This window comes from Dendrobates tinctorius, unplaced genomic scaffold, assembly GCF_039654945.1.
Source record: "Dendrobates tinctorius isolate UK_male_01 unplaced genomic scaffold, ASM3965494v1 ptg000011l, whole genome shotgun sequence".
Taxonomy (NCBI): Eukaryota; Metazoa; Chordata; class Amphibia; order Anura; family Dendrobatidae; genus Dendrobates; species Dendrobates tinctorius.
In genome coordinates this window covers 30,428,726-30,443,707 of record NW_027361679.1, presented here as the reverse complement: position 1 = coordinate 30,443,707, position 14,982 = coordinate 30,428,726, and the positions used below count along the sequence as shown (strand labels likewise).

At 41.4% G+C, this 14,982-nt stretch overlaps 1 protein-coding gene across 1 annotated transcript in view; it reads right to left on the bottom strand.

The window, feature by feature from the left end:
- Positions 1-14,982, bottom strand: part of GC (GC vitamin D binding protein) — a 302,249-nt gene that overhangs the window by 112,573 nt on the left and 174,694 nt on the right. Inside the window, exons 8-9 of the mRNA XM_073590535.1 lie at positions 12,410-12,606; positions 8,312-8,444 (exon numbers count right to left, since the gene is read on the bottom strand). Of these exons, the coding sequence (XP_073446636.1) occupies positions 8,312-8,444; positions 12,410-12,606 (330 nt within the window). The remainder of the gene's footprint in view (positions 1-8,311; positions 8,445-12,409; positions 12,607-14,982) is intronic.

Genomic DNA, 14,982 nt, shown 5'->3' with positions numbered 1-14,982 from the left:
AAACTGCTATTTGATCCAACAATACCATAGAATAGTCAATGGCAATCCTGTAAATATATTCACTTTTGTAGTTCCTATTGTATCTGTCCTCCTAGAAATGATTACCCATATGGATGAGATCTCTGGACTATAAGTACTGTATCTACCTGTGGCAAACTGCAAGTAAACCTTGAGGAAGGGGAACTGAGATTCCCAGAAACGCGTAGGTTTTCTGGTCTCCAAAGGACACCATGGCCCACATCCGCTATCACAGCACCTCAGGATTCAAGTGATCAACATTAAACTATGCGCACAATGGAGTGCTCACAATGGAGTCGGCACCTGCACCTTCTCTATGGATTTCTAAAGAGGTCGCAATGGACCAGTTCTTCTAATCGTATGTGAATATGGGCTAACATTCAGGAGCATTCATAGTTTATATATTTTACATGCCAATGATTCTTTGTTCGTATAACTGATGCAATAGTGTTTTACTGTACTAAATCAGAGTAGACAGTACTTTATATTTTTTTCTTTAATGGTTGCTCTTTCTGCTACATACTGCACTTCCCCAATCTATTAGCATTTAATCATTTTATTATTTAACTAAGTTTAACACTAGAACTACTGTACTCGTGACACCTACTAGAACTACTGAATGTAGTCATTTTGACTACTGACTTTTTTTCGTTTATTATTAGAGTTTCATTTGTGGTTATTTATTAATAATTATATTTTTTTAATGTATTATTATTGTGAGATCCAACAGTAATGCTTTGGAATGTTTTTTTTCTGATTTTTTTTCATATTTTTCTACAGGAAATAACAAAAGTAAACTAAGTAAAACAATAATAATAGACGTTTTAAAATAATTTATTATTAAAGTGCACACATATAAACAACAACTCAAGAACAACAATCAGAGAAAATGTAAGTGAAGGAGAAGAAAAATGAAAATATGGCGCAGAATCTCAATAAAACCGACCAACCGTTATTATGAAGTACAACCGGTAACTTTCTAAACATTTGTTGATTCGCATTTCAGGCATCGTCTTTCAATTACAGTGGTACATTGCCCACACAAAGACTTATGGCAAGTCATACAATTTCCAACAGATCGATTATTTTTGCATTTTGCTTTTATCTGGCAAAATTTTTTTTGAGACATCACATCTGAAGATGTAGCAACGTGGGACATGCCACCCTTTCCCCTAGATACAACATACGGACCACTCAACTCTGTGACAAGCTTTTGCAAAAATGCCTTGCGTGACATTTGTCTGGTGGTCATCTCCTTGTATAATATCCAAGCATTTATACCCGCTAAGTCTAAGGTATTTTCAAATGCCTGAACAGGCCATCTCCTAGTACCTGTTCTTGTGCTGTATTTGCATGCCATCTGATCTACTACATCTACTCCATATTTTGTTTCATTATAAAACTTTACAGTTTCTGGAATTTTTTTTGGAGATTCAGAAGCAACAAGAACATCGGGATGGACGGAACTCAGAATTATCACATTTTTGGTTGGCTTACCTTGATACACGGTAAGTGTAAAATTATCCTCATTTTTATAGACTTTAGTGCTGTACAACTTTTCTTTCATTGTTTTTATTTCTTTAGGCACTTCTCGTCTTATCTTATTTAGCGTTCCCACGATAGTCGTTCCCTGGCTTTTTAGCTGTTTGGCAAGTTTTACTGATGTAAAATAATTATCAGTGGTTACATTTCGACCTTTTTTCAAAAACGGCTGCAATAGTTTCATGACTACGTGGTCAGCTAAACGGTCATCAGCACGGCGTGAATCATCTTTACCCAGATAAGGGAAGCCATTTACAACATATTTACTATCCTTATCTACAGCTAGCCAAAATTTATGGCCATATTTATCTGGCTTGGCAGGTATATACTGTGTGAAAGGACATCTGGTTTTGCTTGGGAAAAGTTGTTCATCAACCGTAATGTATGGGCCAGGTTTGTAACAAGCAATGCGATTGGCAATAAACCTGTCCCACACAATAGAAAAGAGAGCAAATTTGTCGGTTTGCAGTCTCTGCGATCGATTGGACTTCTCATCAAATCTGAGGTAATGCATAATTTCTACAAAACGGTCCCTAGACATTATCGCTTTGCATAACGGTATTCCCCAGTCATAATACAACCAGGTAACACAATGAAAATGTGAAAAGTTGACATCTGAATTGAACTACATCTATATGAACATCAGGGTAAATAAGATACAGTGAAAAAATTATGCACAAAACTTTACAGCAACTTTTAGTGACAAAAGGACAGCAAAATATAGCAGGTAGTCAAAATGACTACCTTTAGTAGTTATAGGTGAATGTTGAAATAAATGCGCAATTTTTGCACCTAAATTATTTATTGCCACAAAATCTTTTTTAACATCCTATTTGAGGAAAAGTCACCGAGTCTCAAGCCGGAATTCCAAAAAATGTAGTCACAGAGGAGAAATACATAGTGCGAAGTAGTCAAAATGACTACCTCAGTAGTTCTAGTGTTAAAATAGTAAGAAATATTTTCATAATTTAAGGTCATATTTTACACATAACTTGTAAAACAAGTATTAAAGTCCTTTGTTGGAGTATGCAAAAAATTATATAATTATACAATTACAGATCACAAAATTGGCCAGTTTCTAATAATTAATATTTACTGCATAACTAAACCTGCTAATACCCCTTTTTAAAAAGAACATATTTTTAGAAAGCTTGATGATCCTGTACAATCTCCTCATAACCTCAAAGATTGCTTGTCCTGTTTTTACATAATTGGGGCATGAACCAATATAGACCCAAGTTTGTCCTATAGGACTAAAGAAGACTGTAATGATAGCCAAATTTGGGTGCTGGTACTGTTGTTGGGGACTTATTTGGTGTATTTGGCCTGAAAAAAATCCTCATCAGTCATTGTCTGTCCTAATACCCTGGTCTATAGTATGCAACAGTCAATCTCATGCTCTTCCATGTCCTCACTTAGTCAGTAGTAGTAAAAACATAGTACAAGCCCTAACGGGGGTCAGTGTTGTTACACTCTTAGGCCGCAAGTCTCAGATCGACTAGTTGCTTCAGCGATGCCTTTTCTCCTGCTGCCTCTGTTTCCTGAAGCACGGTCACCAAGTCTCACCTGTACCATAATTTACACCACAGTTACCTGAGTCCCTCTGGTGGTCTCTCTCTCAGGTCATCTTGATTTCTATGTTCATCTCTCTCTCTGATCGACTCTCTCACTCAGGTCCCTCTTCCTCACTTAAGTCTGAGGCTGTGCTTCATTGGTCTGGCTCGTGCTGATAGTTGCGGCTATTAGCCGGCTCAGCTACTCCCATATGTCTGTTCTGATACAAGTCCAGCCATCGACGCTTCCTCTTCTCTCGGATTGTCTCAATTTCTCTAATTGTCTCTCTCTTCCTCTCTGTTCGTCTCGATTTCTCTGGTCATCTCTCTAGCGGTTTGGCTCTCTATGGTCCCTTTTACTCACTCAAAGCTGAGGCTTTGCTTCACTAGCCTGGCCTGTTCTGGTAATTGCGGCTATAAGCTGGCTCAGCTACTTCCATACAACTGTCCTGAAACAGGTCCAGCCGTCAACTCCTCCCCTTCTCTGACCTCCAAGGCTTTTTATAATTCTTAATAGTGACACACTTATCAGCTGATCTAGTGTCTCCTCCAATCTCTTCCCCCATGGTACATGAACTCAGTTCCTTGTAATGCAATTTTCTCTGCTTCCCTTTTTCCTATCATCTTGGACCAGCAGACGGTGGTGTTCACTTGAAGACACTCTGTTAGGTTGGGTGAGTCTATTCAGTTTTCCATAACCATATAGCTCTCATAGACTTGCATTGAGAGCTTGTGTTTGTTTGCCCTGACTTCCGTCCCCAGCCAGAAGTAGGAGTCACAAGATGGCAGCGTAGGACTGGAGCAGTATTGGGAAGATCAGAACACAGCGGCTGATAAGTATATTTACTTTGTGCAGGGAACATGCATTATCTCTATGATTCTGATGATTAAATAAACGCATCATGTGGGAGAGATTATTATTATTTATTATTTTGGCGCCATTTATTCCATGGCGCTTTACATGTGAGGAGGGGTATACATAATAAATACAAGTACAGTAAATTTAAACAATACGAGTCACGACTGGTACAGGATGAGAGAGGACCCTGCCCGCGAGGGTTCACAATCTACAAGGGATGGGTGAGGATACAGTAGGTGAGGGTAGAGCTGGTCAAGCAGCGGTTTGGTGGATCGGTGGTTACTAGTGTTGAGCATTCCGATACCGCAAGTATCAGCCGATACTTGCTGTATCGGAATTCCGATACCGACTTCCGATATTTTTTCAATATCGGAAGTCGGCATCGGAATCGGAAGTTCAAAGTTGATTGACAGCCGAAATGACGTCATCATGATGCGCGGTGTGTGCGCATCATGATGCGCCGTCATTTCGGGCCTTCCGGGGGTCTCTGCCGGCCTGCCGGGGGGCTGTGTGGACTGCCCGGGGTCTGTACCAGCCTGCCGGGGGGCTGTGCCGGCCTGCCGGTGGTCTGTGCACCCTGTGGGGGTCTGTACCGGCCTGCCGGGGGGCTGTGCCGGCCTGCCGGTGGTCTGTGCACCCTGTGGGGGTCTGTACCGGCCTGCCGGGGGGCTGTGCCGGCCTGCCGGGGGCTGTGCTGATGTCCGGGGGTCTGTGCAAGCATCGTCCGATGGGACTATAAGTCCCATCTGGCGATGCCTGCTACCATGACAGTGATTGACACATTAGCCAATAATGGGACAGTAGTAGTCCCATCATCCGGCTAATGTGTTAAATGTTAAAAAAAAAAAAAAAAATACTACATACATACTACATAGTATGTATGTAGTATGTATGTAGTATTTTTTTTTTTATATATGTAGTATGTATGTAGTATATATGTAGTATGTATGTAGTATGTATGTAGTATGTATGTAGCATGCATGTAGTATGTATGTAGTATATATGTGGTATGTATGTAGTATGTATGTAGTATGTATGTAGCATGCAGTATGTATGTAGCATGCATGTAGTATGTATGTAGTATATATGTGGTATGTATGTAGCATGTAGTATGTATGTAGCATGCATGTAGTATATATGTAGTATGTATGTAGCATGTAGTATGTATGTAGCATGCATGTAGTATATATGTAGTATGTATGTAGCATATATGTAGTATGTATGTAGCATGTAGTATATATGTAGTATGCATGTTGCATGCATGTAGTATATATGTAGTATGTATGTTGCATGTAGTATATATGTAGTATGCATGTTGCATGCATGTAGTATATATGTAGTATGTATGTTGCATGTAGTATATATGTAGTATGAATGTAGCATGTATGTAGTATGTAGTATGAATGTAGCATGTATGTAGTATGCATGTTGTATGTATGTAGCATGTATGTAGCATGTAATTTTTTTTTTTTTTTTTTTACATTCAACACATTAGCCGGATGATGGGACTACTACTGTCCCATCATTGGCTAATGTGTCAATCACTGTCATGGTAGCAGGCATCGCCCGATGGGACTTGTAGTCCCATCGGACGATGCCTGCACAGACCCCCGAAGCCTGCACAGACCACCGGCAGGCCGGCACAGCCCCCCAGCAGGCCGGCACAGCCCACCGGAGCCTGCACAGACCACCGGCAGCCCGGCACAGCCCCCCGGCAGGCCGGCACAGCCCACCGGAGCCTGCACAGACCACCGGCAGGCCGGCACAGCCCCCCGGCAGGCCGGCACAGCCCACCGGAGCCTGCACAGACCACCGGCAGGCCGGCACAGCCCCCCGGCAGGCTGGCACAGACCACCGGAGCCTGCACAGACCCCCTGGCAGGCCGGCACAGCCCCCCGAAAGGCCCGTACAGACCCCAGAGAGGCTGTACAAGGCAAAAACAGGTTTTTTCTTATTCCGATACCGGAAGTCCCATAGACTTGAATGGGACTTCCGGTATCGGAATCGGCGATACCGATACTTTTTTTTAAGATCGGCCGATTCATTCCGATCCGATACTTTGAAGTATTGGACGGTATCGCTCAACTCTAGTGGTTACTGCAGGTTGTAGGCTTGTCAGAAGAGGTAGGTCTTCAGGTTCTTTTTGAAGGTTTCCATGGTAGGCAAGAGTCTGATATGTTGTGGTAGAGTTCCAGAGTAGGGGGATGTGCAGGAGAAATCTTGCATGCGATTGTGGGAAGAGGAGATAAGAGGGGAGAAGAGAAGGAGATCTTGTGAGGATCAGAGGATGCATGCAGGTAAATACCGGGAGAAGAGGTCACAGATGTATGGAGGACTCAGGCAGGTTGTGGATGGCTTTTTATATCATGGTTAGGGTTTTGAACTGGAGCCTTTGGGTAATGGGGAACTGTTGTGAATTCGCTTTCTGGCCTACCTCTGGTTACTACTGAAGGTAGTGGAGCTGGTTATTTTGACAGAGGGGTCGCGACTTCTCTTTCCGGGCTCCCTCTGGTGGTTACTGGAGGTAATGGAGCTGATCTAATTAACAGAGGCCTGCCACCTGATAATGAGGAGGATGATTGGAGATCTGGAGTCTCTGACTGGATTTAAGACAGCCGCCTCCCTCTACCCCTGCTGGTGATTTTTTCCTGCCTCCTGAGGTCTTAGTTTCCAGCTCAGTCCCTGCATGCTCAGCTAAGTGTTCTTTTGCTATTGTTCATATTTGATCTGGTTTTGTCTATTTCAGTTTTGTGTGGTCAGCCAGCTCCGGCTGGGGCTGTGCTGAATTTCCATCCTTATGTTACTGCTTGTGCCAGCTTGATTTTTTCACTTATTAGATTGGCCTCTTTTTGCTCTGCTTTCAGAATATTCCAGACTGCTGATATAGTGGGCAAAGTCGAGTGACTTCAGTATTTTTCTATCAGACGTGTTGGACATTTTTTGCATGGTTTTTGTGTGATTGCAGACAGTGTCTTTCTTTTCCTGTCCTGTCTAATTAGTGTGGTCCCCATCGTTTGCTCAGCCTATTTTCCTACCTGCGTTTGTGTTTTCATCTTGTCTCACCGACAATATATGTTTGGGGGCTATCTATTCCTTTGGGGTCTGCTCTGGGGCAGTTTAGATTTCCCCTTTCATGCTTTAGGCTTATTTAGTTCTCCAGCTGTGTTGAGGCATCTAGGATCATCGTAGGTATGCTCCACAGCTACAACTAGTTGTGTGGATAGGATCAGGGGTCTGCAATCCGCTTAGTTACCAACCTCTCTGGTTTTCTGTGGCTTAGCTTGGTCTTGCTCTCCTCGTAGGTGACCCAATCATAACAGTTAGCCAGTGGAGGGATTGACAGAGGGGAGATGCTGGGGAATAGCGGGGGGACAGGTGGATTAGTCGGGCAGCAGAGTTTAGCATAGATTGGAGGGGTGCGAGAGTGTTAGAGGGGAGGCCACAGAGCAGGAGTTTGCAGTAGTCAAGGCGGGAGATGATGAGGGCATGGACAAGCGTTTTTGCAGATTCTTGGTTGAGGAATGTACGGATTCGTGAAATGTTTTTGAGTTGAAGTCGGCAGGAAGTGTAAAGGGCTTGGATATGTGGTTTGAAAGAGAGATCAGTGTCATGGATAACCCCGAGGCAGCTCGCTTGTGGGAATGGAGAGAGTGGGCAACCGTTTACTTTAATGGATAGGTGCGTTGGGGGAGTCGTGTGAGATGGGGGAAAGATGATGAATTCTGTTTTGTCCATATTAAGTTTTAGAAATCTAGCAGAGAAGAAGGATGAAATAGCAGACAGACATTGAGGGATTCAGTTTAGTAGGGAGGTGATATCTGGTCCAGAGTTGTAGATCTGTGTGTCATCAGCATAGAGATGCTTTAATTATTTTTACATTTGGTATTGTGAAATCTGGTGACAGACTTGTGATAAAGAATTTGTGAATATCTAGATATTAGCTTTATTTCTGCAACCTTTTAGCATTTCATGCATATTATTAAAATATGTTTTCTGTTTAATAATGATGCTGCCAATCTAACAGCCAACTTAAAAGTTTGATCACAGCAGTTTTGGTCTCTTATATTTTTCCTTTCTTTATAAAAATCAAAACAGGAACAAATCCTACCAGCAAGAGCATAAAATGCACTTAATCCTGAAGCTGAGATCCATATCCTATACAGTAAACATGTTAAACATGAAGTATAGGACCAACATTTTCAGAAGATGGGTGACAAAAGACATCTAAAATTTAAAACCTAAACTGTTCTCTTCTTTTGAACTGTAACCCAAATATCTAAGTTATAAAACATTTTCATAACAGCTGCATTACTTTAGTAAAGAAAAACTATAAAAATACCTTCTTTTCCAAGCAAGAATTAGCATTTTCTGAACTACAGCATTTCTCCACCATGTCTGCCATAGACTCATGCAGCTTGTCAATAAACACTTCTGGAAGCTTAGTATTTCTTCGTGCTAACTCATACATGTACCTGGAGATAAGATGGAGGAAACATTTGTGTAAATGAAATGTCTTGCTTTTCATCTACGGTTGACAAAAGACTCTAGACAAATAAATAGATAATAGAAGACGGCTGGTTCCTTTAGCGTTTTCAGAACCATCTTCTGACACTGTATTCAAGATAAGGGGAAGACTTCTCACTTTATTAAAGGATCAAATACAGAAACTATGACAAGCTTTTCACTGATACACTAAAGTGTTCAAATAATACATTGAATTTCACAATCTTGATTCATATACAGAGGATGATAGAAAATTGACATGAAATGCAATTTTGTTAGGCGCTATGAAACTTACCATATAAATGGTACAGAAACATTTTTTATAATAAGATAGCATAATAATGTAACAAAAAAGACAGTAAAATGGACAATTAATTAAAATATATAAATATAATATAAGCGACTTTTGTTAAACAAACTTGAGACGGCGGTGATGGTTTATGATGCTTTTGAAAATAATTTCTTGTATGGGACATTTTGTACAACAATCATTTTATATATTAACAGCAGAGGAAAGAGCCAGGGACAGGTTAATGTTTGTGGAGGCAATTGCCTCCTGACGCTCTATTATGTGGTCTTGACTGCAGAACAATTATGAAGACAACTGAGCCAGCTGCTCCCTTAGGGTACCGTTACACTTAGCGATGCACCAACGATCCCGACAACGATATGGATCGCTGGTGCATCGCTAAGTGGTCGCTAGTGAGCTGCCACACAGGCAGATCTCACCAGCGACATCGCAGGGGTCGGGGGTCACTACTTACCTGTCAGATGCGGCGATCCTGACGTCCTCCACTCGCCTCCACGCGTCGCTCGTCAGCGCCACAGGAAGCACAGCAGGAAGCGCCCGACGAGAAATAATCCAGGACCTTCTCGCGCGATCAGCGATGAGCAGCGGGGGAGCCGATCGGAAGTAAGTATCACATGTAGCGATATCGCTAGCAATATCGCTATAACGTCACAAGATCGGTGATGTTACAGCGATATTGCTAGCGATATCGCTATGTGTAACGGGGGCTTTAGGCTTCAAAACTGATCCACTCTGTGTTTAACTAGATAGGATCGCAAAAAGCCACCAATGAACCATTTTTCTGAGTAGTTCAAGTCTGACACACATTACATAGGTGACATAAACAATAACTGCCAGAGGGATAGTGGTTGGTGAAGGCCCTTAGGCACTGGTGGAAGCAGGCAGAAAAGGACCCTTGTGCAAGAACAATATATGGGCTCTTTGCAGTCCAGTAGGTTATAACAATGCACAACTCCATATGTTTTGGGGGTAGAAAATGGCCTGATCACTCTTGGGCCTCTGCGCACTTCTGTACAGGTTGCACCAATGAAATATTCTTCCCTGCCCTAGATTCTCGAGGTAGTGAATATCTCAAGCCAAAGATTCTCGGTGTCTCTTCCTTATAATTCGATGACGTTAAAAATAGTAAACCAGTCTAAAAAAGTCAATGCTGACATTTATTTACAGTTATCAAAGGATCATATAAAGATCAAGTTGCACATTACAGAGCACAGTTGCACTGGGGCCCAGTAGGCAAGAGGGTGCTTTACATCCTACTGTGTAGTAGATTCCATGTAAAGTACTAATCAATTACATTTCGTAGCTCACCAATTCTGATGGATTTTAAGATATATGGTGGGGGTGCGCTAAGCTGCAAAATTCAAATTCTAGGTGTCCACATGGTGGTCTTACACATGTATTCTTTGCTGTCTGTGTCCACAGCATGTAATATTTATATAACTCCATTAATTCGATAGTTCCTTACAGACATTATCATTACTGTTCCTACTAGAACTCATAATGCAAATTCCCTATCAGTGCGTCTTTGTATGTGGGAGGAAACCGGAGAACCTGGAGAAAAATCACACAAACACGGGGAGAACATACAAACTCCTTGCAGATGTTGATGTTAGCTAAACGTTTTAGAGGTAGACAGTTGATAGACACAATAACAGAAAACTTGTATTTGCAACATCTCTGCAGCCTGCAGGCAAGCTCCTCTTCACTTACAGCTTCAGTCTTGCACAGTCTTTCTTAAGACACCGCAGCATATTATCTCTTACTGCTGATCTCTGCTCCCTCTCTTTGCTACTTTTAATGACAGCAATGCCCTGTTGTAGCCTATTTGGCAATATTACACACTTGCACTCCTGTCGACTATTGCCACAGTTATTGCTTGTCATTCCCTCACTCTCAGGGAGCAATCCCCTCGCCTTCTCTGTGGTGGCAAATGTATTATTCTCCCTCTAGTGTGGCAAATCCCCTAATATTGTGGGCACTTTTCTGATAGATGCTCTTGTCACCCATGGGAATAAGCTTCTCTGCTCTTCTTTGTGATGGCAATGCTCACTCTCTGTGCAATAGCGATAACCTTTATTGCAAGTGAGCTGATATCCCTCAAATACAAACCACACCAACAGCAGTACAGGATAGTTTCCAGCTCTTGCTCCTCTGTGGCCCTTACTATTGCCCTGGAGTAATAAACTATATGTAGTCAATGCTACTAATGATAACTATTAGCTGGATATGACATTACATCATTTGAAGTGACATCTTTAAAGTGTTACATCAGAAATATACCAGATTGATAAACCATGGTTTATTCTCCTTCATGCTGCCATGTCCTGATCCATCTGCTTTCATCCACAGGTACGTCTGAACCCACTTAATCCAGAATACCCACTGCACCCCTGAACCCCCATGCATTCCTCACCCTCTGTTTTTTTAACTGGTACGTCTGAACCCACTTAATCCAGAATAACCACTGCACCCCTGAACCCCCATGCATTCCTCACCCTCTGTTTTTTTAACTGGTACGTCTGAGCCCGCTTAATCCAGAATACCCACTGCACCCCTGAACCCCCATGCATTCCTCACCCTCTTCTTTTTTAACTGGTACGCCTGAACCCACTTAATCCAGAATACCCACTGCACCCCTGAATCCCCATGATTCCTCACTCTCTGTTTTTTTTTACTGGTACGTCTGTACTCTGTTTTTCCCCTGACTTTAATTCCATGTCTCATACTTGAAACTTACTGTATGCATGCTCCTTACACCTAGTATTATCCTTCCATCTTATTCTGCCTCTTTCTCCAGCTTTGATGCTATTCAAATGTCCTATTAACTGCAGATTTTTTTTAAGTAATGGGGTACTGACAGCAAGTTTAAAATAGGAACAAAATATACTAGAAGAGAGAGGTTCAATATTTTAGTGGGTAGTGATTGTTTGGGAGAGAGAATGGAGGAGATGTGCAAGAACAGGATGTGAAGTAGCTAAATCTGGACAGAAGGAGGAGATTATCGACAAATCTGCCTGGGAATTTTTCACACATTGCCTAGTTGTTACATAAGTTGAAAAAAAGACCTAGGTCCAGCAAGTTCAAATTTCTCCACCAATTATAAATGTTTTGTCACTAAACTATCTATAATCCACAATGACATTTGTGTTGAGGTATGAACATTTTTATGTGTCCAGTATGTAGGGGTATCCTGAATAGGGTGATAAATCTTAAAGAAGAAATGAAGGTTTTGGTCAGAGCAGGAGAGAAGAGTTTGAAAAGTCATATGATGAGTTGAGCCAGATTCTGCCTTCATGGATATGTGAGTTTGTAAGTTGTGAGAGGAGGTTAGAGATAGATGATGAGCAGCAGATGGGGAGATGTAATTAATTGAGGATGGTAAAGTTCTCCATAGTGAGAATGCGCATGATAGTGGAGAGAAAATGGGGAAGTCAGCATGCAAATTGGTCAAGGAATTGGTGGGGTTGGCCCTGAGAGTGGCATAGAACCGCCATTCACAGGGAGAAGGGGTGGAAGAGTCTGACTTGTGGACTCACATATCTACTTCTAGTATTGCATACTAATTTTATATATATATATATGTTTGATTAAAAATGTATAACTTATTTTGGAATGTTCACCTACTTCTTAAGCTCCTGGTTTTTGCCTTTCTTGCACAGTTTTTCACTGGCTGGGAGCTGAAGTTTTGAAAGCTTAATGGGTTCAGCAGCAGGCATGGAATGTAAGCAGAGGAGGGCATCTATTGATGATTTCTTGCAGCAGGTAGAAACTCTTTCATCTTTGGAAAGTTTATGGCAGACTTGCTTAACATGTTCAGATAGCTGTTAAAAGAAAAATAAGCATTACCAATAACTCGTCTTTTACGTAGGGCATAAAATATGTCCTATGTTGGATGCGACTGTATTGAGCAGACTCACTAAGGCCACTTTCACACTTGCGTTCCTTGGAGCTGCGTCGGGCTGCGCACGGCCGCCGATATGCTCTGCCCCTGCCGTGCCTCCTCCAGTAAGCTCCGCCTATGGGCGCATGACGCTGCATGCGACCTGCGTGCCCTATCTTTGGCATTGGGTATGCAGGCTCTGCGCAGGTATGCATTTGCCGGTGCATGCGTCCTTTTGACGGTGCACCGAGAGCACCAAAATGCAACAGGGTGCATTTGGCGCAGGTCGGTGCACCGTCAAAAGGACGCATGCGCCGGCAAACGCATACCTGCCCAGAGCCTGCATACCCAATGCCAAAGATAGGGTATGCAGGTTGCATGCAGCATCATGCGCTCATAGGCAGAGCTTACTGGAGGAGGCACGGCCGTGCGCAGCCCAACGCAGCTCCAAGGAATGCAAGTGTGAAAGTAGCCTTACAGCGACATTTTAATAGAATGCTTGCCCTTTCATTGGCCCGTCTATGAATCTGCCAATGAGTTGGCATGCCAGCTAGAGACCCCTAACTTCAAAGGAGAATGAGATTTTCTCCACATAGTGAAATTGCAGGTTTAAATCCTGAATAAAGTAAAAATTCAATTTAAAAAAAATATATTTTTAAAAATATAAAGAAAAAATTGAATCACTTGTTTTATCAAGTTGGAAAATAAAGAAAAAAAGCAATCAAACATATATGGTAAGTTGATTCATCAAAATATGAAATTGAATAACCATTCTGTAGACTCCATAAAGAAGCCATTGAAACACCAGAATTGTCATTTTTCGGTTATCACATCTCCCTAAAAAAGTGCAATAAAAAGTCATCAAAACTCTGTATGTACCCCAAAATGGTATCAATTAAAATGTAAGCTTAACATGCAAAAAACAATATAACTTTCAGAAAGTTGTGACACAAACCAAATTTTTTTTGTTTTTACAAATTTCCAATTTTGTTTCTCCATTTGAATAAAAAAGAAAAGGTATGTGCTCCTGCTGTAATCATAGTGATTTGGGAAATAATGATGCTAAACCATTATTGCCATATAATGAACATATAAATACAAAGTCACAAAACAATGGCAGTATCACATTTTTTTTAACTTTTCAGTTTTTAACTAAATTATATGTTAAAGAGAATGATGCCATTTAAAACTATAACTCGTCCTGCAAAGAAGCAAGTTCTCCTTTGGTTAAAGTGATGGAAAAGTGAAAAAATGTTTTGACTCTTGTGAACAGAGGAGGAAAAACAAATGCAGAAATGTGAAAATTGACTGTGAAAGGGGTTAATAGAACTTCAGCCTCATAAATTATATTGAAATATTTTACAATTTAAAATGTTTTTATGCTCGGCAAAGAATAGAATAATTTTAATGTTACTTCTTCATGATGAATACAATTTCACTCCTCTTTAGATTGCGCTTGTCCTTTGTCCCCTTTGTGCTATACTTTAATGATCGCGCTCATCTTTTCTGCCTTCTAACATTCACCTCGATGGTGCTCAGAGAGAAACGCTATTTTACTTCACTTTGTACTCTCCATGTGTTCTCAGATGGGAAATCTTGTTTGTACATTTTGAACTATTTTTCTATGATGTCTGTGAAGCAGTGTACTATGACCCAAGACCCATTGGAAAGAAAGAAACTTCTGAAAATGCTCATAAATGTCAAAGTCAAAAATATTTCTCAAACCTCCAAATCTATCAGTTTTTCTAGCCGAATTGACCCCTTGAGTTTCTAGATGACCAAACAGATGGGTTTTAACTCTTTAATTACTTTAGTGATGTTAGTATACCATAGACCCATTTAGAATGCTAGATCTCATTGTTATTAGCTAACAAATTTAAATGGGTTGTGCCACCATAAAGAATACATTTAACCAAGCAGAAAAGGTGGAAATAAATGGCTTTGTAATTTACAGTTATTAAAATTCATGCTCCATTCAAAAAATAACAAGCTTTCATCTGCTGAAATATGCTCTCTGGTGCCTCCAGGTGTTATTCCGTCTCCAAGCTTTATCTGCCGTCCGAGTGGCCGATCAGCTAGCCGAGCTTGCACACTACTTGTCATCATAAGAAGTCCACCCAACTCCCCACCACAAATGTGCACAACGTAAGTGAGATGCTCCCTTCCTACGTTCACCTCATACATGTCTGACAACACAGGGAGCAGATAGCTGAGAAACACACTTGCTGCTGACATTTGCCATGCTCACAGCTCTGTGAAGCTGTCATGTCGGACACTGTTCACACCAGTGTGTCCGGCAGACAGCGGTAATTCCCTG